The sequence below is a fragment of the Somniosus microcephalus genome, chromosome 8 (assembly GCF_052327205.1).
Source record: "Somniosus microcephalus isolate GS21.2 chromosome 8, FLI_Smic_1.0, whole genome shotgun sequence".
NCBI classification, from domain to species: Eukaryota; Metazoa; Chordata; class Chondrichthyes; order Squaliformes; family Somniosidae; genus Somniosus; species Somniosus microcephalus.
In genome coordinates, this window is record NC_140994.1 from 10,554,960 (window position 1) to 10,580,229 (window position 25,270).

The window sequence follows — 25,270 nt, forward strand, 5'->3', positions numbered from 1 at the left end:
GGTGGTAGAGGCAGAAACCTCATCACATTTAAAAAGTACTTGGATATGCACTTGAAGTGCCGTAACCTACAGGGCTACGGACCAGGAGCTGGACAGTGGGATTGGGCTGGAGAGCTCTTTTTCGGCCGGCACAGACACGATGGGCCGAAAATTCTGTGCCGCAAATTTCTATCATTCTAATGTGACAGGATATCATTGTTTCTCTTTACTAACTGTTCTTTTTAAAGAATACTTATTCTTGTGCTTATCAGGGTCAGTGATGCGCTGGGAATGGCATGCGTTGTCTCAAAGTGTCAGCAACAAGCTCACACAAGTCAGCCACCGCGCAGTTAAATACAGAGTGATAAAAAGGTCCCAAGATCACTACCAGGTCGGGTAGCACACGGTTTGATGTAGAATACGACTCCCTCTACTTTGCTCCAGCAATGAGCCTTAATCCCAGGAATACACCCCCACGTCAAACATCAGCTAACTGTGTAGAGTCTCTGAGATTGCTCCTTTATCTTTACATAAATACTTGAAAAGGAAACATTTGCAGGGCTCTGGGGAAAGAGCAGGGGGAGTGGGACTAATTGGAGAGCTCTACCAAAGAGCTGGCACAGGCACGATGGGCCGAATGGCCTCCTTTTGTGCTGTGTGATTATTGGGGGGTGGGTGAAGCCCTGCTCTCTCGGATCCTTTCCCCGGGTCCTGCAGTGCCATTTTTATAAATAAAATCTGTACAATTAAAATAAGGCTCCGTGAAGGGCTCCAGTTTGTGAGCTGGAAGGGCAGCAAGAGGTCAGTGGAATTTGGAGAGGGCGAATGGCGAAAGTGGGAAGAAGGCGGGAAGTGGTGGGGGGGGGGGGGGGGGAGACAGGGGAACAAAAGAGCCGAAAACAACCTGACCAGATAAGGTGCAGGATACAGGAGTGGATCCAACAGGAGAGAGAATGAAAGAACTGGGAGGAGGAAAAATAAAAGATTAATTTTCTTTTAAAACAAGGGAACTTCGGGAAAGGATCCGGTGATGCATGCTCTCCGAAGAATCTTAGATTACAGGGTGATCTAATCGAGGTGTTTAAGATGATTAAAGGATTTGATAGGGTAGAGAGAAACTATTTCCTCTGGTGGGGGGAGTCCAGAACAAGGGGGCAGAACCTTAAAATTAGAGCCAGGCCGTTCAGGGGTGATGTCAGGAAACACTTCTTCAAAGGGTAGCGGAAATCTGGAAAACTCTCCCCCAAAAAAGCTGTTGAGGCTGGGGGTCAATTGAAAATTTCAAAACTGAAATTGATAGATTTTTGTTGGGTATGGGTATCGAGGGATACGGAACCAAGGCGGGTAAATGGAGCTCCAACAACACAAAAAGCTCGACACCATCCAGGACAAAGCAGCCCGCTTGATTGGCACCCCATCCGCCACCTTAAACATTCACTCCCTCCACCACCGGCGCACCGTGGCTGCAGTGTGTACCATCTACAAGATGCACTGCAGCAACTCGCCAAGGCTTCTTCGGCAGCACCTCCCAAACCCACGACCTCTTCCACCTAGAAGGACAAGGGCAGCAGGTGCATGGGAACACCATCACCTCCAAGTTCCTCTCCAAGTCACACATCATCCCAACTTGGAAATATATCGGCCGTTCCTTCATCGTCGCTGGGTCAAAATCCTGGAACTCCCTCCCTAACAGCACTGTGGGAGCACCTTCACCACACGGACTGCAGCGGTTCAAGAAGGCGGCTCACCACCACCTTCTCAAGGGCAATTAGGGATGGGCAATAAATGCTGGCCTTGCCAGCAACGCCCGTATCCCAGGAACAAATAAAAAAAAGGTTGAGATACAGATCAGCCATGATCTTATTGAATGGCAAAACAGGTTCGAAGGGCTGAATGGCCTCCTCCTGTTCCTATTTCTTATGTTCTTTTGCAAAGCGCTGGTTCTGAGTGCACAAGCCAGCGCCTGTTGGGTGTTTCAAGAACAGCACATCCATCTGAGCTACCTACACTCCAAGGTCCCCCAGACAGCAAACTGGGGGGGCAGGGAAAAGAATGATTGTGGAGCTGGGGAGCATGGCCCTGTCAGACCATGTGCTGGAGAGGGAGGGGGGCGACACACAAGAGGAACACAGCAGGTGCTTCAGCCTCAGAATACCAAGTGCCAACACCAGGAAATGGGTCAAGATTACACTAGCTCGTCTCAGCCTCGAGATGAGACGAGACTTTTATCTCATCCATTTGTCCTGGATTTAAACCTAGGGCTGGAAGTGAAAGGGCAAAATGCTAAATCTTAGAATGATACAGCACACAAGGAGGCCATTCTGCCCATCGTGCCTGTGCCAGCTCTTTGAAAGAGCTCCCCAATTAGACCCACTCTTCCCCCCCCTGCTCTTTCCCCAGGGCCCTGTGAGTTCTTTCCTGCAAATGCTGTTGAACCAACCAGTTCCCCGCTTTTAATATGAGGAGGGAAGGAGTTGGGTGGTGCAGAGCGAGAGAGGAGACGGCCAGCCTGCTAACAGGACCAGAGAACTGACTGATGTGCCCCAGGAAGGAGGATCGGTTTTCACCTTTGACCTGACCGTGAAGACACTCAGAAGATGCAGGGATTGGCCTCGGGAGACTCCAGGCACATATTCAAGTTTTAAATCCATAATCTCTTTCAAAGGCTGTGACTTTATAAGGCGCTGTTACTGATATACACCGGCTGTAGCACAGCAACATTCTCTGGACCTCAATTATCTGAATCAGTTTCCGATAACTCTATGGGGGCGGGGGGGGGGGGGTGCAGGGAGAGAGGCCGTGATTCTTCGATTTTTCAAACTGGAGTCTCGGATTTAGGAGCGGACTGGCGGGCTACTTGCGTTGTACCACAGCGCAATGACATCACAAACGGAACACGCCAAACTGGGTCAGTCCGTTGAGCAGAAGGACCTTGGGCTCAGCTGCCAGACAGCACAAGACACGATCCAGGCAGTCAGAACCGCCGGCGCGTCTCAGAATCCTTTAAATTGCCGTTGGAATTGCACGTACACTTGAAAAGGGAAAAGAATTTGCAGGGCGATGGAGAAGAGCCGGCGGGGAGGGGAGTGGGCAGCTTTCAAAGAGCCGGCACAGGCATGATGGGCCGAATGGCCTTCTGTGCTGTATCCTGCATACAAGGAGGGGCAGAAGTCTGGATGCGTGTCTGCTTTTACCATAGTTACCTTGACAAAGCAATCAGAAAGAACACACGATATACAGCAATAACTAGTGGCCTGTAACTAGGAGGAAGTTGGGCTTAAACCGAACAGCACCCTGGCCTGTCCTCACCTTGTGATCGATTCTGATCACCGAGTCGCGAGGGACGGAGAAGAACTATGAAAATGATCTCAAGCGTCGGAGGGCTTGAGCGACGAGGGAATGCTGCAGAAACTCGGGCTTTCCAGCCTTGGGAGGAGGCGAGTGAGGAGAGCCCAGGGCAGGTGCAGATAAAAGATAGTAAAGAGCAGAGATTATTCTCACAAAGAGCCATCAGCTCGTGGAATGGGCCCTGGGTAGGACAGTGGAAGCAAAAAACGCTGGAATAATTTAACAGATGAAAGCCCTGGTTGAGGGGGAAGAGAAAGCATAGCTTTGATCTCCTTATCTTGTCTCAGAGGCAGTGCAACGAAGGTTCACTAGATTGATTCCTGGGGTGAGAGGGCTGTCCTATGAGAGATTGAGTAGATTGGGCCTATACTCTCTGGAGTTTAGAATGAGAGGTGATCTCACTGAAACATAAGATTCTGAGGGGGATTGACAGGGTAGATGCTGAGAGATTGGAGAATCTACAATTAGGGGGCAATGTCTCAGGATAAGGGGTCAGCCATTTAAGACCAAGATGAGGAGGAATTTCTTCACTCAGAGAGTGGCGAATCTTTGGAATTCTCTGCCCCAGAGGGCTGTGGATGCTCAGTCGTTGAGTATATTCAAGGCTGAGATCGATAGACTTTTGGACTCTCGGGGAATCGAGGGATATGGGGATCGGGCGGGAAAGTGGAGTTGAGGTCGATGATCAGCCATGATCTTACTGAATGGGGGAAGCAGGCTCGAGGGGCCGAATGGCCGAATCCTGCTCCTAATTCTTATGTTCTTCTTGGAAGTTTAAATTGGACCAAATGGTCTCCCTTGTCCATAATGATCTTGTGACCTTGGGAAGTTGGTCTGTGGGGGGAAGGGACGAGGCTGTGGGTGGGATGACATACAGCCACTGCAGAGGGCAGCCACCCACAGAGTGTGACGCAAGGTGTATGCGGGTAACCAGATTTCCCCTACGCCTTCAAAACCAATGCAAGCTCACTCTGTTACGATTCGTTTCTCAAGACAGCCTAACTGGAAAAGGTTGAGGCAACATTGGCTTTATCGACAGGATGAAGTCAGTATCAGAGGGAGAGATAGGTTAACGTCTCAGATGGGTCGTGACCAATGTTCCCTCTCATTTTTTTTCCCCATGCGCGGTCCCTTTAACTGGCTGCGCGGCCCATTCAAATCTTCGCGCCTGCGCGGTTTCTTCCATGTAAAAGCCGGTGAGCGGCCTGCGCGGGACCTCCAGGCCGCTGTGTGGCCGCGCTGCTTGGCGGGAACGCTGGCCCTGATCCGGCCCTCTCTACCTGCTGACGGGACTTGCAGTGTGACTTCCCCCAGCCTCCCAACATCCTTTCCCCACTTATCTCGACAATTTTTGCTTTATACGTGGAGAGACTGGAGAAGCCGGGATTGTTCTCTTCAGAGCAGAGAAGGTTAAGGGAAGATTGAATAGAGGTGTTCAAAATCATGAAGGTGTTTTGATAAGAGTAGATAAGGAGAAACTGTTTCCAGTGGCAGGAGGGTCGGTAACCAGAGGACACAGATTTAAAGGTGATTGGCAAAAGAACCAGAGGGGGAGAAGAGGAGAATTTTTTTTACGCAGCGAGTTGTTGTGATCTGGAACGCGCTGCCTGAAAGGGCGGTGGAAGCAGATTCAATAGTAACTTTCAAAAGGGAATTGGATAAATACTTGAAAAGGGCTACGGGGAAAGAGCAGGGGGGAGTGGGACTAATTGGAGAGCTCTTTCAAAGAGCCGGCACAGGCACGATGGGCCGAATGGCCTCCTTCTGTGCTGTAACATTCTGTGTGTGATGGCTGTCTTTTTACTGCAAATAGGAGGTGCAACAAGTACAGAGCAAGTCCCCATTGTAAATGCAAGCCTTTAATCTCAGATACACACACGCAAAAAGATTGATTATTTTTCTCCTCTCGTCGTTTAAATAAGGCACTGTTCTTCTCAATGTGTGTTTACAGCTCTCATATCAGTTCTAAGCCGGGGCAATATTTTATATATATGTTAAAAAAAAAGCAAACCAAACAGGAAAAGGGAAACCAATACCATTCATAGCACCGTATAAAAACTCTATTCACAGTCGGGAGGCTCTCTGGATTTTCTTTACAACAAGCTACCTGCTCACGTGCTTAAAAAAATAAAATTAAGATCACACTCGAGTTCTTTCCTCTGCGATTCCAAAGGCTTACTTCAAGATTATAAAAAGCAGCTTCGACAATTAATGCTCTGCCGTCAACGAGTTTCTTATTCGCTGCTGTTGTTGTTGTATAAAGACACAATAATTTACAGTCAGTCCGTCGGGAAACGCCTCACTTTGCATCAGTCCGCTTGCGCTTTTTGGGAACCGGGTCTTTCTTCTCGTTCAGCTTCCGTTTCTTTTTGCGCGGGGCCTCGGCCGCGGCTTCGCGCTTGCGCTTGGCCGGGGCCGCCGCCGCCGCCTTGCTTCTCTTTTTGGCGGCTGTCTTCTCCCGCCGCTTGGCCGAGGCCGCGGCCGCCTTCTTGGCCAAGGCCGCGGCCGCTTTCTTGGCCGAGGCCGCGGCCGCCTTCTTGGCTGAGGCCGCGGCCGCCTTCTTGGCCGGTTTCGTCCGCCGCTCTTTGCCGCTGCCGGCGGCTTTCGACTTCGCCTTTTTGCCTTTGGCCCCGACTCGGACTTGGGGCTGGCTCTTGCCCCTCGCAGCGGTTTTCGGGGCGGCGCCGGGGAGCTTCTTCTCCGCGCCTTTCGGGGACAGAACGCTGGCCTTTCTGCCGCCGCCAGACTTCTTGGGAGCCGGCGGCTTGGCGGAACCGGCCTCTACTTTGGTCTTGCGATTAGCCGGCATCTGCTTGGGCGTGGGTTTGGCCGGCAGCGTAGGAGGTCCAGCCTCAGACTTGCTACTCTTGCCTCGCCCCGCGCGGGGTTCCTTGACGGGGGAGACCTTGGGCGCCTTCCTCTTGGCTTTGCTCTCCTCGGGTTTCCGAGGGGTGGAGGGCAGCGAGGCCCCGCGCGAGTCCAGCTGGGTCTGCGAAGTCAGCTTGGGCGAGACCAGGGGGTTCATGCAGACACTCTTGTGCTTGGCTGGGTGCTTCCGCGTGGCTTGCTCTTTCCCGTGCTGTAGTTTGTGGAGCTTGCCCCTCATGTTGGAGTACTTGCGCAGAATCCACGCGCTGACCGGCTTCTTCAGCCCCAGGTGCTTGGAGGACTGGGGCCCCGGCCAGTTGCCGGGCGGCCCGCCCTCCTCGGCTAGGCCGCCTTGCACCTTGGCCAGAAAGAGGTCCCTGGGGGCCAGGCCTCCACCAGCATCTGGTGGGACGCCCCATTGCTGCTGCCCAGCTCTGGTCACGCCGCCCCTCTGCGCGTGGTCCAGCAGCGCCCGAGTCTTCCAGTTGTTTCGAGCGGGCGAGGCCACGGCGAACTTTTTCAGGTGTTTCTTTAGCCGCTCGGCCTGGGGACTGGGGAACAGGTCGACCAGGGAGTTCTTCTGGAGGAAGGTCTTGGCTTTCAGGGTCTCCACTGGATTCCGGGCGCTGACGTTCTTGACGATGACCAGAGACCTGGTCTCGGTCGTCTCCATGAACCACTGGCAGATGTTGGCAAAGTTGAAGTTGGCCACAAAGAGCTTCTGCACGGGGGAGATCTTGTGGTCGTACAGCCCTCTTGCTTTGCGTGCCCTCTTCTTGCTTTTCCAGATTTCCTTCAGCCGGTCAGACTTGCATTTCGCTTTCTGCATCACCGGCCCTTCCTTCTCGATCTGAATCCAAGCTTTGTGAATGTTCTCGTACTTGGCGTTCAAGGTGGTGATCAGCTCCTGGTTCTCGTCCTCGGAACACCAGTCCAAAAACTTTGGCCGACTCGCTTCAGGAGCGTCGTTCAGACTGACCGTCTCAGAGTCTTCGCTCTCCTGGAGAACCTGGGTGGACAGATTTATATTTAGGCACTCACTGTCCTCTTCCACCTCCATCGTTTCTGGTTCTGTGATGGACACATTTGGGCATCTCAAGTCGCGAGACTCAACGACGGCCTTCTTATCCCCTGGCGGCACTTTCGCGGCCGCACCCTTAGTTGCCGGATGCGGAGACCCAGAATTGGCTGGTCTTTTCATGAGGCCTCCTCTTGCCAATTTCGAGTTTTCTTTGTGGGCGTCCGCCTTACGTGAGCGGCCCTGTGGTCGGGCTGCGGGAGAGAGATCACCTGCGGCGCCGTCGGAAGACGCGGGATCGCGAGCGGTCTCAGCATTCTCCACGGAGAAGGTAACCTTCCGCTCTTCGGCCGACTTGGTGTCCACGCAGATCTCAAGAATTCTGCCTTGTCCACAGTCGTAGCTAAAACCGTCGTCCATCAGCTCTTCGTCTTCTGAGCTTTCAAGATCCTTGGCCGGAAGATCTTTGGTGAGGTGTTTGGCCGTCGACTTTCTCGTTCTGTCTGTATCTATCAGGGAGCCGGCAGCCAGAGACTCGTCCACTCTACTCTCGGGGTCAGCAATGCTTTGCAAAAGGGTTTTGTTGAAGCAGTCCGTTGGAAACTGAACGGATGTCACCCTGTTGACGCACACTTCCCTTTTGTATCCCCTCTCACCTTGACTTCTCCGGAGTTTCACGTTGAGGCAGGGCACCAGTAGCCCGTCACCACAAGGCAGCGGCTCCTCCTTAACGTCGCTGGGACTGGCCACAGTTTGTGCCGGGGACTGCCGGCTCCGCAAACACCTGTCCGAAGAAGCAAGCTCCAACTTCTTGCGTATCTTTTTCTTTTCCGAAGCGGCTGGGCTCAGCGCCTTCTCCTTGCGGGGGCTCGTCCTCTTCTCAGGCTCCGGAGAGCTCCCGCTGCCTTCTTCCCGCTCGCGGTCAGTCGCATTTTCAGCCAGGTCTTCCAATCTCCTCGCCTCCAAACGCGGATCGCCCGATGCCATATTGCACTTAACGCCGTCGGTTCCTTTCATCGGCTCCGGGGTGGGTCCTGTAGGGTCGCTGCGACCACTCGCGTCTTTACATCCGGAAGCTATCTGTGGCCCCGGATCTTCCTTGGGGATGGCAGAACAAGCAACTGCTTCAGTCGGAAAGCTGAGCGCCGGCCCTGATCTGTTGGACTCTTCGTTCTCAGTTAATGAGTTCACTGCCTTTCCCTCGTGTGATTGGATCAAGTCTCCTGCTGTCGGGCTGCTCATCACCACCTCACCGCCATTTAATACTTCACTGCTGCCAGAGTTACACTTGCTGCACTGCTCCGGAGAAAGAACGGCGTTAACCCGGATGCTGTTAACAGGGCTGATGCCCGCCTTAGCTAAAGAGGACATGGGAGGGCCTTGGCTCCGGCTCGGTGGACTGGGCTCAGAGTCGCTTGGCGAGCCCTCTGTCGTGGACTTGTCCTCCGTGTCGCCTCCTTCTGTAACGAATTGCCCCGGTTTAGATGGGCTCCCTCGGGTCTTCCTGCACTCTTTCGGTGGTGGGCTCGACGGCTCAGCGCTCTCGCAAGCAGCGGATGAGCCTGCGCCACGAGCTCGGCAGTCAGCCTGTCTTGCGATGTGGGGGTCGCTTGCTTGCGCATCTGAAAGCGGCGCGCTCTCGATTTCTGCAGAATGGCTCTTGGAGCTGGAGGGGGGTGCTGGGCTGGCGGGCCTCTTGGGCTCCTCTTGCAGAGTGTCCGCCTTCCCGGGAGGCGCGTCGGCCTCCTGCGATGGGCAGGTCTGACTCGGCTCGAGCGACCGCTCCCCCTCGCTCGCCGAGCATCGAAAGTCCTGGCTCTCCTCCAGCTCCTGCGACTGGCCTTGCTTCACCAAGACTTTGAGCTGCACCTTCGTGCCCCCGTGAACGCCAGTGCTGGCCCCCATGGGAATCCCAACGGCGGGGACGCTCACTGGCAGAGTAAGTACTTGCTTCGGGGTGACTGGGGCGGGGGGCTTGGGGATCAACAGGGGGCAGTTCCCCTTCCTGGCCTCCATCGCGGAGCTCCTGGCCAAAGTGCGGACGGTCTGCAGCTCCCAGTACTCCTCGTTGCAGAGGTGGCCGCGCGTGCTCTTCCTGGCGGTCTTCCTGGTGGAGGACAAGGACCGTTGGCCATCGAAGCGGCATTCCGTGATCGGCTTGCTAATGTAAACAATGTCACACTGGTTGTCGTGCTCGTTGACGTACTGGCACACGGTGGACATGGAGGAGCGCGCCCGCAGCACCGACACCCTGGTGCTCTTCCTGGCCGTCTTCATGGGAGGAGCTTGGGCCTTTAACCTCAGCCGGCCGTTGGTGTCGCGCACGGCGGGACGGGGCTTTGAGACAAACCAGCAGTCTTTGGTGCTGGCACCGGCTGGGAGCACGTGGTTACCTTTGATTGCTCTTTTGGTAGCGTTGGCGCTTCCTGGGGGCCCCCCTTGAATTGGCATGTGTTTCATTGCTTCGCGAACCGAGGGGACGCCAGGGCCACTCGCTGGACAGTTCGGATTTTTGGCCAACTTCTTACTCAAGTTCAAAAGCTCCATGGGGAGAGCTCGGAAAGACAGATTCTGAGCTTTGGCAGCAACAGCACTCTCTGCTTTGCTCACCTGACTGATAGAACTTACTCCTTCTGTTTGGGCTACAGTACTGATGTGCGCACATTCGCTGGAGGGCTGACCCAGTTGTGAGACGCCGATCTCCTTCCGATTCACAGTTCCTTGTTGTAGCGCTTCCGCGCTCCCCGTTTTATTACAGTCAGTAGTACACGCACCTATAGAGGAGGACCGTGCCCCTACGGTACAGTTTTTGATACAAGTCCCACTACTGCAGCTATCTCTGGCCGCTGGTGTTTCAACAGACCCGACCAGGAGCGTCTCCTCGCGAGTCGGCCGTTTCTCCTCTGGGCCGTTTGCACAGTTCAACTCGCTTGGCGTTGGCGCCTCTCGGTTCGAGGAGGTTTGCGACTGCGAGGCGGGCCTGCCCCCGGTTGGGTCCTCGGGGCTTTCGGGCTGTTGCTGGACAGGGGCTGGGCTGGAGGCGGCCATGTCCTCGCGCACCGACAGTTCCAGCGGCTCCAAAGCGGGACTCGCTTCACTGCGCATGTAGCTTAGCACGCTCATGATCTGTTTCTGATGATGTCTGCACAGCTTAGCCATAAACTGGTCCAGGGAAATCTGCGATTCTGGACTGGGTTGTGCCTCCTGCCTCGGGATCTTGTTGTTGCTAAGAAAAAAACAAGAAAAGGACGTTTACACTTTTTAAACGAACAGTTTTAGACAACAGCCACGTGGCCTCCTTTTACCCAAATATCTCAGCTCACTGGTTGCCACAGGCCACGACCCTCTTGCTCTCATGTCTTAATATATTCTGCAATAAGTTTAAGTCTAGGCTGACACACCCAGTGCAGTGCTGAGGGAGTGCTGCACTGTTGGAGGTGCCGTCTTTCAGGCGGACGTAAAAGATCCCGTGGCACTATTTTGAAGAGGAGCAGGGGAGTTCTCCCCGGTGTCCTGGCCAATATTTATCCCTCAACCAACATCACTAAAACAGATTATCTGGTCATTATCACACTGCTGTTTGTGGGGGCTTGCTGTGCGCAAATTGGCTGCCGCATTTCCTACATTACAACAGTGACTGCATTTCAGAAAGTACTTCATTGGTTGTAATGTGCTTCGGGACGTTCACTGGTCGTGAAAGGCGCGATTTAAAAGCAAGTCTTTTTTTAAAAAAAAGTAAGTCTGTTTTTATTAACTTCTCAATGCTTTGTTAAAACACATGAATTATGTCCCCTCTTGTGAGATTCCTTACATCGATTCAAGGGTTTCAGTCCCCCAAAACGACCCTTGTTGCTCTTTTGTGAATCCTCTCCAATGATCATTGTGTTCTGAAGTAGTGATCCAGCACGGTGGTTAGTATGGAGTTAAATTACTTATTGGCCTGCGCTGTTTAAATTACGTGGTTTGGCAAGGGCTGTGGTCTCACCACTGGCACAGGAACCCTAAGTCAGACCGCCAAGATCTGTTAGTATTGGTAGCTGGAGATATCTGCGCACTAATGGTCGCAAGAACACGGGACAATTGTAGCTAACAAGACGGAGATCGATGGATTTTCGCTGGGTAAGGGTATCAAGCGATATGGAGCAAAGGCGGGTAAATGGAGTCGAGGTACCGATCGGACATGATCTGACTGAATGCCAGAACATCGCCAACAAGGGACTGCATAACAACCTCCCCATGACATTCGAGTACAGGGTTCGAGTACAGGAACAAGGATGTCTTGCTGCAGTTGTACAGGGCCTTGGTGAGACCACACCTTGCGTATTGTGTGCAGTTTTGGTCGCCTTATCTGAGGAAGGACGTTCTTGCCATGGAGGGAGTGCAGCGAAGATTCACCAGACTGATACCTGGGATGGCAGGAATGACGTATGAGGAGAGATTGGGTCGATTAGGCTTATACTCGCTGGAGTTTAGAAGAATGAGATGGGATCTCATTGAAACTTATAAAATTCTAACAGGACTAGACAGACTAGATGCAGGAAGGATGTTCCCGATGGCGGGGGAGTCCAGAACCAGGGGTCACAGTCTAAGGATAAGGGGTAAGCCATTTAGGACTGAGATGAGGAGGAATTTCTTCACCCAGAAAGTGGTGAACCTGTGGAATTCTCTACCACAGAAGGCAGTAGAGGCCAATTCATTAAATATATTCAAGACGGAGTTAGATATATTTCTTAAGGCTAAAGGGATCAAGGGATATGGGGAGAAGGCAGGGACAGGGTACTGAATTTGGATGATCAGCCATGATCTCATTGAATGGCGGAGCAGGCTCGAGGGGCCGAATGGCCTACTCCTGCTCCTATCTTCTATGTTTCTATGTATCTATGACATCCAATGGCACGGTACTGGTAGTGTCAGCCTGGATTACGTGCTCAAATCTCAGGACTGAGTCTTGAACCCACGACCTCCAGACTCAGAGGGGAGAAAACATTCTTTCCAACACAAGTTCGGAAGGGCGATATCTACAAACGCACGACATCCCTCACCCACCCAGCCCCACCTGCTCACAGTTCAAGGGAAGACAGTATGAGAATTTAATACACCTGTCATTCTACTGTACCGAGATTCTAGTGACCATACATTATTGCTAAAAGTAGGTGCAACTATTCTGATTGAAAGCGACAGCTCTCATTCTGCAATGCCGGGAGCGCCACACCATTGGAAAGGAAATGTGTTGGCGATTTGAATCGCAGCGTCAGCGATCAACTCTCAAAGCTCCTTCGAAACAGCAGCTTTCAAACTAGTCTCTGCAGGGAGAATAATGGAGACGCTCCTGCAGTCAGCATCGTCGTCTTGTCTTCACACAGAGCCCTTAACGTAGCAAAAACCTCCCAAGGCGCTTCATCGGAGCGTAAATCAAACAAAATCCAACAGCGGGCCACACAAGGAGATATTAGGACAGGAGACCCCTGCAAACACAGAACTGGAGGAGCACGGAGATCTTGCAGGGTTGTAGGCCACATTCCCTGTAATTTTTTTTTTTAATTTTTTTTTTGAGTGTGCGGCCCCTTTAAGTGGCTCCGCGGCCTATTCAAATGTTCGTGCATGCGCGGTTATTCCAATTGAAAAGTCGGCGAGTGGCCTGTGCGGGAGCTCCAGACCGCTGCACGGCTTAACTGGAACATTGGTTGTAGGGCTGGAGGAGATAACCTCCTGGATTCCGATCCTCTGGAATCCCCTCCCTGAACCTCTCCACCTCCCTGACCAAGCTATAGGCCGTCTCCCCACGACTCTCCCTGCCCGGCTCAGCCTCCTCGCGTCTACCTGCAAAAACACATCGGGACCTTTGTTATGTTAAAGACTCTCTGTTGTGTTAAAGATGTTTTGGTGTTTATTAAAGGCAAGTGACGAGCTGGGCGGCAGGAATCACGTTTGATTTCCAGTCTGATCAGCTCAAACTGACGACAGCCACACTGCTACAACAACAACATGCATCTATACGGCGCCTTTAACGTAGTAAAACGTCCCAAGGTGCTTCACAGGAGTGATTATCAAACAAAATTCGACACCGAGCCACACAGGAGATATCAGGACAGGTGACCCCTGGAAATGCAGCCTCCACCACAGATAGCGGGTGCGTTCATGCTCATGCGATTTGCCTGCTACATGTGGTGGGCGGTAAGAAAGAAACTTGCATTTCTATAGCGCCTTTCACAATTTCAGGATGTCCCAAAGCGCTTTACAGCCAATGAAGTACTTTTTGAAGTGTATTCATTGCTGTAATGTAGGAAACACGGCAGCCAATTTGCGCACAGCAAGCTCCCACATATAGCAATGTGATAATGACCAGATCATCTGTTTTTAGTGATGTTGATTGAGGGATAAACATTGGCCCCAGGACACCGGGGAGAACTCCCCTGCTCTTCCTCAGAATAGTGTTGTGGGGTCTTTTACATCCACCTGAGGGCAGACGGGGACTCGGTTTAATGTCTCACCCGAAAGACGGCACCTCTGACAGTGCAGCACTCCCTCAGCACTGCACTGGGAGTGTCAGCCTGGATTTTTGTGCTCAAGTCTCTGGAGTGGGACTTGAACCCACAACCTCCTGACTCAAGAGGCGAGGGTGCTGCCCACTGAGCCACGACTGACGCCGATTGTAAAACCATCTGAATGAAGCTGCCCGAAGCCTCCACTTTCCGACCACCTCCCGTGGTTAACAGTGCGCCAGTCGGGGATTGAGCTTCCCGGAGTCTCCTTCAGTTGTTCGCACTGTTGACACCTACGGAAGGGCGGGGGGGGGGGGGGGGGGGACGTGGAGACTTGGGGCAGCTTTAGTCGGCTGTTCGCACTGCGGATATTGAGAAATTCTCGCTGACACTTCTCGCTGCGATGGTCAACAGTTGCGGTGGTTACTGAAATGATAGAAGTTCCGTTCCCTCGTATCGTCTGATTTTCAGTGACAGGTAACCAAATCCGTGTTCGAATCCCTCCATGGCCTCGTCCCTCCCTATCTCTGTAACCTCCTCCAGCCCCACAACCCTCTGAGATATCTGTAACCTCCTCCAGCCCGGCAACCCTCCGAGATCTCTGTAACCTCCTCCAGCCCCGCAACCCTCCGAGATCTCTGTAACCTCCTCCAGCCCCGCAACCCTCCGAGATCTCTGTAACCTCCTCCAGCCCCGCAACCCTCCGAGATCTCTGTAACCTCCTCCAGCCCCGCAACCCTCCGAGATCTCTGTAACCTCCTCCAGCCCCGCAACCCTCCGAGATCTCTGTAACCTCCTCCAGCCCCGCAACCCTCCGAGATCTCTGTAACCTCCTCCAGCCCCGCAACCCTCCGAGATCTCTGTAACCTCCTCCAGCCCCGCAACCCTCCGAGATCTCTGTAACCTCCTCCAGCCCCGCAACCCTCCGAGATCTCTGTAACCTCCTCCAGCCCCGCAACCCTCCGAGATCTCTGTAACCTCCTCCAGCCCCGCAACCCTCCGAGATCTCTAACCTCCTCCAGCCCCGCAACCCTCCGAGATCTCTGTAACCTCCTCCAGCCCCGCAACCTTCCAAGATCTCTGCGCTCCTCCAACTCTGGCCTTTTGCGCATCCACCGGCCGTGCCTTCAGCTGCCTGGGCCCTAATCTGTGGAATTCCCTCCCTAAACTTCTCCGCCTCTCGCTCCTCCTTTAAGACGCTTAACACCTACCTCCTTGACCAAGCTTTTTGGTCGCCTGTCCTAATATCTCGCCTGGCTTGGTGTCAAATTTTGTTTTGATGACACTCCTGTGAGGCCCCTTGGAAGGTTTTTTACTACGTTAAAGGATCTATATAAACACAAGTTGTTGCTGCATGAAATAGCCGGCGGTTATTGCGGTTTAAGCAGCGCCTATGTCATTGACGGCGGTGGTGATGCCGCGTAGCAGATACAGGAGGCTGTGCGGGATCAGTGTGGGCGGCGCAAGCGGTGGCGAGCCACACCGACGCACTCCTGGGAACCTGAAACTATCGATCCATTCCTGGGGGGCCCTGCTGCAAATAGGGACACGCTCCTCGGGACAAATCCCCCGCCCACCAAAAGAAAGCATAGCTGCTCGGAACACTCAGCGTCTGCGGGGAGGGGACACGGGACAAGGGTCCGCACCTCCAACCATAATGTGTCCTGTTCTCTCCACAGGCTGTGAGGGAATCCCCCACCCCGCGAATACTGACCCACTCCTGGGACCCCCCAAAGACAGTCAGCTGCCCAAAGGAAAAGGTGGTCTAATTGCAGGAATAAGCTTTTCATTAACATACAGCGAGAGACTCGTGGGGGGTGGGGGTTTGAGAAATGCAGGAAATATCAAAAGCAGATGAGACACATGAACGTCGATATAGGCTTTCAAATTTACTTTTTAAGCTTCCCCAAGAGTATAGGAGCCATTTGCGAGTTAACTTCTCTGACCTACTTCTCGGGACTGGGTGCCTGAATGTGCCTGTATTCGCACATTAAACGCATGCCTGAAATTATCCTGCCTCTTCACGTGCAAACTGGGCTTTGACGGAATCTCCCACAATTTTGTCGTTTATAAGAATCCAGAGGCGAAATGAGGAAGGAATACGGCAGCCGGGTCCTTGCTCAATGTTCCATTTTAAATCCTTTACATCACTTCCTCTTGCTCCCGACTTCTCTCTTTAATCCGGACACGGGGGGGGGGGGGGGGGGGTTTTACTGTCACTCTCCCGTCTTTTACTGAGCGGATCGGGTGTCTACTCACCCAATTTTCCCTTCCTGCCTGTCTCGCACCAATGGCAAACAGCAGCAGCTGTTGAACCCCTAGCTGCAGCTCTCCTGATCTCACTGTCTGCCCAGCCCGCTCTATTAAAGAGTAGCTGGCTTTTAAAAAAAACTAAACCAAACAAAAGGCAGCCTGGGTGATAAGGGTGGGAAGAGAAGGGGGGGAGGGGCCTTAAAGGTAAACAGTTTCCTCTCTCCTTAAAGGGAAGGTTGTGATCGCTGTTAGCTCTGGTCAAAAGCCTCGTGACTGCTTCCCATTGCTGTCACTCTTTTATGCTAAATGTCTTTAGCGAAGACTGCGATCCTTCAAAGATCAAACATTTTCAGTAAAAATTCTCAGTAAGTAACATATGCTCCCAGAGAGTACAAGTGACAGTCTCTCACATATCTCCTCACCCACACGAAGACCTGATCCACCATCAGCCCCTGTCTGCGCTGATCAACACCCAAAGCATCGTACAAAGAAAGACTTGCATTCCCCAGCGCCTTACACAACCACCGGACGTCCCAAAGCGCTTTCCAGCCAATGAAGTACTTGTTGGAGTGGAGTCACTGTTGTAATGTGGGAAACGCGCCAGCCAATTTGCGCACAGCAAGCTGCCACAAACAGCAATGTGATAATGACCAGATAATCTGTTTTTGTTATGTTGGTTGAGGGATAAATATTGGCCCCAGGACACCGGGGAGAACTCCCCTGCTCTTCTTCAAATAGTGCCGTGGAATCTTTTCCGTCCACCTGAGAGAGCAGACAGGGCCTCGGTTTAACGTCTCATCTGAAAGACGGCACCTCTGACAGTGCAGTGGATCCCTCAGTACCGCACTGGGAGGGTCAGCCTGGATTTTTGTGCTCAAGTCCCTGGAGTGGGGACTCGAACCCACAACCTTCTGACTCCGAGGCGAGAGTGCTACCCACTGAGCCACGGCTAACACTAAGATAGAAGCATTCAAACAATGTAGACCAATAGAGTATGGAGTTGGAGATCTTCAAAACATCCCGGTTTCTTAACAGTAAACAAAACTGCTCAGTGGTAGCACTCTCGCCTCTCGGAGTCAGAAGGTCGTGGGTCCAAGTCAGAGACCAAAGTACAAAATCTAGGCTGACCCTCCAACTGAGGGAGTGCTGCACTGTCAGAGGTGCCGTCATTCGGGCGAGACGTTAAACCGAGGCTCCATCTGCCCTCTCAGGTGGACGTGAAAGATCCCATGGCCTCTATTTCGAAGAGCAGGGGGGCGTTCTCCCTGGTGTCCTGGGCCAATATTTATCCCTCAATCAACATCACTAAAAATGATCTGGTCATTATCACATTGCTGTTTGTGGGATCTTGCTGTGCGCAAATTGGCTGCCGCGTTTCCTACATCACAACAGTGACTACACTTCAAAAAGTACTTCATTGGCTGTAAAGCGCTTTGAAACTTTCCGAGGTCCTGTAGAAATGCGAGTCTTTCTTTTTTTACTGGGCTGTCAAAAGCAGATCAGAGGCTGGCGACCCTGCAAGATCAGCAATTCAACACTCTTGCAGTTGAAAGCAGCAAAATCTTCCTTTACTCCCCGTCTCCAACTGAAAGTGCCACCAGCAGCAATTGTGAGGTCTGGTTCCAGGCGTCCTGGCCTTGCAGCCTCTCTGCAGGGGTCGGCAATACCACTGCGCATTGTTGGGCTGTGCGTAACTTCCCCGGTATCAGAGAGGGTCACTGCCAGACCGCGCAAGCGACGATGCGGTAATTAAAACTGCGGAGCAATTGCACCGGCCCAGATCACTCGCAAGCACGGGTCCCCGGTTTTATTTGCCAAACCTGCACTGCAGTGTAACGGGGGGGGGCAGATCTGAGACAGCAGGAACAGGCACGGTTACAATATCACTCGCCATGGAAGCAGAGGTAGAAAGAAGCGTAAATTACTCTGTCTAGTGAACCTTGCGCTCATCCACCGGAACAGGTGCTTTTTCACAGGCACCTCTGGATCCGATGGTCTTCACCACCCCCCACCCCTCCCCTGACAGGGACATACTTAAGAGACTGCTGCATGGGTCAGAGAGCGAGCGCACCATCTTCCCTGGCTGTGGGTAGGCTGAATTTCACACTGTTGTACTTTGCGGGCCTGCGTGTAGCTACCCTGGTATCAGAGTCTCAGCCAGACCGCGCGAGCGACGAAACGGTAATTAAAACTGCGGAGCAATTGCAGCGGCCCAGATCACTCGCGAGCACGGGTCCCCTGTGGGTTTTGTTTGTCAAACTGGCACAGCAGCGTAACGATGTGACACAAGCAGCGGGCCAGGCGGTCACTGGCAAGGCTTGGAAGCTAAGCAGAGCCAGGCCTGGTTAGTACCTGGAGGGGTGACCATCAGGGAAGACCAGGTGCAGAAGGTCACGGAAGGAGCCCCAAGGAGGGGCGGTTGGTGAGAAGGTCACGGAAGGAGGAGCGGCTGGTGAGCAGGCCCGGGCGTTGGGCTGAAGATTGTCGGACAGGAGGAATGGTGGAAATGGAATGGCGGCGCACACCGACGCAGCGGCTTTGCTTCTCCCAGTCATGGGAGCTTGCAAGATCACATTTCGTTGTTCATGTGCTTGTGCAATGACAATAAAGTTGAATTATTATTACCTTGGCTAGCCCATTCGAGCAAAGCTGCTGACTGAAATCAAAGTCGCAACTTGGCCGACGACTGCACCAGCGCAAGCTGGCGGCCAACGTGGGCACCCTGTCTTCTAAAGGACATTAATGGTTGAGAGAGGAGCAACCCACTGGATGATTCGGGAAGCAGCAGCCTTTCAGGAATGACTTTTTAAGAACAGGGACTGTTGCTTTACCAGGCAAAAAAACACAGCACCCCATTAGGAGCTGAATGTCTTTAGTCATGGTGATTGAAGGAAAATGGTTGGCCAGGACCAGGGGCGGATTGGCTCCCTGAAAGAGCCTGGCAACAGTCATGGAAAATGGGGGGGGGGGGGGCGCTATTAGTGGGAGGGGGGGAGCCATTGTGTCAAAAAGCAGTAAACGATTACTTAAACTCACTTCATTTAGGGGCCATGACAACTCGGAGCTTCCATCATCTCTGCCCCAGAATTGATAGCACAGTATTATACCATCCAATCCCCTGGAAGGAATTGATTAACTGGAACCAACTGTACATGTTTTGTGCAGTGGTACGAGAACTGAAAGTGCCAGACTAACTGCATGCAAACTAATAAAACACCAGTACATTGTACAGAGACACAGACAGGCAACTTGCCTGGATGAGCGCAGCTCCAACAATGTTCAAGAAGTTCGACACAGAATCACAGAATCCTCACAGTGCAGATAGAGGCCATTTCGGCCCATCGAGCCTGCACCGACACATATCCCACCCTATCCCCGTAACCCCACGTATTTAATCCCCTAACACTAAGGGTCAATTTATCATAGCCAAATCAATCCAAATCAACCTAACCATCCAGGACAAAGCAGCCCGCTTGATTGGCACCCCATCCACTGACTCCACCACCGGCGTACCGTGGCTGCAGTGTGTACCATCTACAAGATGCACTGCAGCAACTCGCCAAGGCTTCTTCGGCAGCACCTCCCAAACCCGCGACCTCTTCCACCTAGAAGGACAAGGGCAGCAGGTGCATGGGAACACCACCACCTCCAAGTTCCCCTCCAAATCACACACCATCCTGACTTGGAAATATATCGGCCGTTCCTTCATCGTCGCTGGGTCAAAATCCTGGAACTCCCTCCCTAACAGCACTGTGGGAGCACCTTCACCACACGAACTGCAGCGGTTCAGGAAGGCGGCTCACCACCACCTTCTCAAGGGGCAACTGGGGATGGGCGATAAATGCTGGCCTTGCCAGTGATGCCCACATCCAGAGAATGGACAAAAAAAGGTACAACAGTACAGATGCAACAGACTTATGCATAAGTTTGGGACCATTTCGCTTTGGGATTGCGAAGCTTCTAAAACTGTCATGAACTAGCTCTCGGTAGCGAGTAAGGTTACCCTAAGAGGATCCCATCGAGACTTCTCTTCTGCGGGTCAGCAAGCAATTCCTGAGAAAAGACAGGGTCGTGAGCCTCAGCCCATCAGCGGCAAAGAGGGATCGGCTCCAAGCGGGAAATTCCCAACCAGTCTTCCCAAAAAATCAAACACTGAAAATGGGTGTACTGGGACTGGCGTAGAAAGATAGGTCACTCCAAATTCAAGGTCGTTGGGCACTCGGGAACCATTAACGGGGGGTGGGGGGCGGTACTCAGGAAATTCCCCAATAGCCAGTCCGCCACTGGCCAGGACATTAGAAGAACTCTCTGCTCCTCCTTGAATAGTGTCATTGGATTTTTTATATCTACACGATCAGACAACTTGCATTTATATAGCATCTTTAACGTAAGAAAACGTCCCAAGGTGCTTCACAGGAGCGATTATCAAACAAAACTTGACACCGAGCCACATAAAGAGATATTAGGGACAGGTGACCAAAAACTTGTTCAAAGAGGTCGGTTTTAAGGAGCGTCTTAAAGGAGGAGAGGCGGAGAGGTTTAGGGAGGGAATTCCAGAGCTTAGGGCCCAGGCAGATTAAAATGGGGGATGCGCAAGAGGGCAGAATTGGAGGAGTGCAGAGATCTCGGAGGGTTGCTGGGATGGAGGAGGTTAGAGATAGGGAGGGGCGAGGCCGTGGAGGGATTTGAACACAAGGGTGAGAATTGTAAGAACCTCGGCTGCAAGCAAAAGTCAGTACATGGGACAAGGCAGCATCGCTCAATACCGCAGAAGTTAGCTTCCTTAAAATGGCCATCGGGTGATGTCCCAACATTTTCCTTGAACTCACATTGACGGAAACAATTGCAAGTACCAACAGAAATGCCAGCTGCTACTATTCAAACAGTGAGATAATTCAGGCCACGGTGAATTTAAAAAGACACTGCCTTCGTGACAATAGAATGTCGAAACTTTTATCATGTGTACACCCAACACACACAATGCAGTGGAATAAATCAAAGATTTATTCACGTCACTTGTTTTTAAAAATTTGTTCATGGGATGTGGGCGTCGCTGGCAAGGCCAGCATTTATTGCCCATCCCTAATTGTCCTTGAGAAGGTGGTGGTGAGCCCGCCTTCCTGAACCGCTGCAGTCCGTGTGGTGAAGGTACTCCCACAGTGCTGTCAGGGAGGGAGTTCCAGGATTTTGACCCAGCAACGATGAAAGATCGGCCGATATATTTCCAAGTCAGGACAGTGTGTGACTTGAAGGGGAACTTGGAGGTGGTGGTGTTCCCATGCACCTGCTGCCCTTGTCCTTCTAGGTGGAAGAGGTCGCGGGTTTGGGAGGTGCTGCCGAAGAAGCCTTGGCGAGTTGCTGCAGTGCATCTTGTAGATGGTACACACGGCAGCCACGGTGCGCCGGTGGTGGAGGGAGTGAGTGCGAACAAGGAGAACTATCCTCTCTCCCCAAAAACAGGTTGTGCCAACTTTCTCTCCCAAAGGTACCGACTCTGTCTCAGCCAAGCAGCCATTCTTTATATAGGAGCACATGTGGTGCATGTCAGCAGACTATTCGACTGGCGGAATCTTCACAGACCACCCCAATCCTGTCCTTGCCCAATGGCCACAAACACTGACTTTCCAATATGGGTCACTGGATAGCAAACAGTACTGGGAGCCCTCCCTAACCCAGCAGTACTGGTGCTGCCTGTAGCATCCATACTGCCACCCTAGTTGAGATTAGCTACCGCAGCACATCCGAGACCTTCTGAAGTGTCCAAGCCTTTTGCCTTCAAGCCCTCTTGGGCGTCTCACAGGTACCATCTTAAATTGAAATCAATGGTCCTGTTAACATGCATACATCTCAACAACAACAAATATTTGTATAGCACCTTTAACGTAATAAAACATCCCAAGGCGCTTCACAGGAATGTTATCAAAAAAAGACACCAAACCATATAGAGATATTAGGACAGGTGACCAAAAGCTTGGTCAAAGAGGTAGGTTTTAAGGAGCATCTTAAAGGAGGAGAGGTAGAGAGGTTTAGGGAGGGAATTCCAGAGCTCGGGGCCCAGGCAGCTGAAGGCACAGCTGCCAATGGTGGAGCGATTAAAATCGGGGGATGCGCAAGAGGCCCGAATTAGAGGAATGCAGATATCTCGGGGGGATGTGGGGCCGGAGGAGATAGGTCAAGCTGTGGATACCAACAGATCTTGGGTGTTCCAATTTAGGATTTATCCACCAATAACGAAATAATGTTATACAAAACATGACAAACCAACGAGATTAGCATGTAAAGTTAAGGCACATGGGATTGGGGGCAAGGTATTGACTTGGATAGAGAACTGGTTGGCAGACAGAAAGCAGAGAGTTGGAATAAACAGGTCTTTTTCCGAGTGGCAGGCAGTGACTAGTGGGGTACCACAGGGATCGGTCCTTGGACCCCAGCTATTCACAATATACATTAATGATCTGGATGAGGGAACTAGATGTAATATCTCCAAGTTTGCAGATGACACAAAGCTGGGTGGTCATGTGTGCTGTGAGGAGAAGGCCGAGAAACTCCAGGATGATTTGGACAGGTTGGGTGATTGGGCAGAAGCATGGCAGATGCAATATAACGTGGATAAATGTGAGGTTATCCACTTTGGTGTCAAAAACAGGAAGGCAGATTATCTGAATGGCAATAGATTGGAAGGGGAAGTGCAACGAGACCTGGGTGTCCTTGTGCACCAGTCGCTGAAGGTAAGCGTGCAGGTGCAGCAGGCGGTTAAGGCGGCAAATGGTATGTTGGCCTTCGTAGCAAGAGGGTTGGAGTACAGGAACAAGGATGTCTTGCTGCAGTTGTACAGGGCCTTGGTGAGACCACACCTTGAGTATTGTGTGCAGTTTTGGTCGCCTTATCTGAGGAAGGATGTTCTTGCCATGGAAGGAGTTCAGCGAAGATTCACCAGGCTGATACCTGGGATGGCAGGAATGACGTATGAAGAGAGATTGGGACGATTGGGCTTGTACTCGCTGGAGTTTAGAAAAATGAGAGGGGATCTCATTGAAACTTATAAAATTCTGACAGGACTGGACAGACTAGATGCAGGAAGGATGTTCCCGATGGTCGGGGAGTCCAGAACCAGGGGTCACAGTCTAAGGATAAGGGGTAGGCCATTTAGGACAGAAATGAGGAGGAATTTCTTCACCCAGAGAGTGGTGAACCTGTGGAATTCTCTACCACAGAAGGCAGTAGAGGCCAATACATTAAATATATTCAAGAAGAAGTTGGATATATTTCTTAAGGCTAAAGGGATATGGGGAGAAAGCAGGGACCGGGTACTGAATTTGGATGATCAGCCATGATCGCATTGAATGGCGGAGCAGGCTCGACGGGCCGAATGGCCTACTCCTGCTATGTTTCTATGTTTCAAGAACCACAAGCACAAATCGTTGTCTGGGCCTTGTGGGCAGGTTTGCCAGGACTTGCAGGGCTACATTTTGCTCAGAGACCAGTCTGAACACCCTGGCTTCGTGCCACAACAAACTCAAAAACAGTTTTTCATTAATACACTGCCCAATGCACATTTAGACAGTTGCACTGGGATCCAGTTTCAGGAGAGCGATTTCTGTGTACCGCTCTCCCACTCTTATACTGCAACGTTGGGGGCCGTGCTCTGTGGCACTGCTGGGCTCCCCTGTGCAAATGGTGGGGCGGGAAACCCAGACTACAAACAAGCTGGCCGTGTGTGTTCCCTTCGCTGAACTTGGTGGCCTTAATCCGACGCACATTCAACAGAACAGTCACAAAGCTCTGTGGGTCCACAATGCTGTTGGCTCCAGGAGCTTAAGCTTGTTTAGACACGAGGGGCAGAACAGGGTCCCTGCCTCTGGCTGCACTCCTATAGTGTCAAACGTAAAGCTATTTGTTTTGGAGCAAAACCATGAATTAAACATGACAGGGACTCCTTTGTGTCCTTAGTTGTAAGTGCTGTTCACTTAAGTTTGAAAGCACAGGCTGGAGTATTCCTTTCGCCAAGCCCGGGTTAACACCATGTATGGTGTGTTATATCCCTCAGCTCAATCTCCTCTGCAGTCCTATATACACAATGGCCAAGATCTCGGGTGATGCGAGGTGAAAATATTTACTATAAATGTGCAATTCTAAACAAAACTAAATAAAGCAAAACATGGGTGTTATTTGGCATAGCTCAAATATAATTGCAGGGATTATGCTGGATAGATGATCCATAATTTGTAATATTTGGTTTCACATTAGTATTTAAGAAAAATAATTAACTTGTTTGGTGCCTTTTCTGTCCTCGGAACGTCCAAAAGCACTTCACAATCAACAAATTGCTTTTTTTTTTGTGTAGTCGCTATTATGTAGGCAGAAACTGTACTTAAGCTCCCTTCTTGGCTCAGTTGGTGGAGAGTAAGTGCGCGAGTTACACAGAGCTGGTGGTCCTCGGCTCCATTCCTGGTCTGTGATAAATTAGCTGATCGCAGCCAAGGTTCTGGCTCCGAATCAAGTTAATTAAGGAAGACTTGCATTTCTCTCGCGCCTTTCACGACCTCAGGACATCCCATAAGAACATAAGTAATGGGAGCAGGAGTGGGCCATACGGCCCCTCGAACCTGCTCCGCCATTCAATGAGATCACGGCTGATCATCCAAACTCAGTACCCTGTCCCTGCTTTCTCCCCATATCCCTTGATCCCTTTAGCCTTAAGAAATATATCCAACTCCTTCTTGAATATATTTAATGAATTGGCCTCAACTGCCTTCTGTGGTAGAGAATTCCACAGGTTCACCACTCTCTGGGTGAAGAAATTCCTCCTCATCTCTGCCCTAAATGGCTTACCCCTTATCCTTAGACTGTGACCCCTGGTTCTGGACTCCCCCGCCATCGGGAACATCAATTCAATTCAATTTTTATTTGTCATATATGCAGCAGACGTGTGTACTGCACAATGAAATGTTGATTTTTATGAGTCCTCATCCTTCCTGCATCTAGTCTGTCTAGTCCTGTTAGAATTTTATAAGTTTCAATGAGATCCCCTCTCATTCTTCTAAACTCTAGCGAATATAAGCCTAATCGACCCCATATCCCTTGATTCCCCACGAGTCCAAAAATCTATCGATCTCAGCCTTGAATATACTCAATGACTCAGAACCACAGTCGTCTGAGGTAGAGAATTCCAAAAATTTACAACCCTCAGAAGAAATTTCTCATCTCTGTCCTAAATGGCCAACCCCTTATCCTGAGACTGTGACCCCTGGTTCTAGACTCTCCAGCCAGGGGGAAACAGCCACTCAGCATCTACCCTGTCAAGTCCTCTCAGAATCTCTTA

General features: G+C 51.6%; 1 protein-coding gene across 6 annotated transcripts in view; it reads right to left on the minus strand.

Annotated features, from left to right (window-relative positions):
* Positions 1-5,170: 5,170 nt before the first annotated feature.
* LOC147113307 (uncharacterized) overlaps positions 5,171-25,270 on the minus strand; it is an 88,286-nt gene continuing 68,186 nt past the window's right edge. For 5 of the 6 annotated variants that reach the window (XM_085994225.1, XM_085994226.1, XM_085994227.1 and 2 more), the window contains one exon: positions 5,171-10,439. In XM_085994225.1, coding sequence (XP_085850351.1) covers positions 5,627-10,439 — 4,813 coding nt within the window. In that variant the 3' untranslated portion in view covers positions 5,171-5,626. Of the gene's footprint in view, positions 10,440-15,954; positions 16,143-25,270 lie in introns of those variants that run through there. The other variant, XM_085994230.1, reaches the window with a different exon arrangement.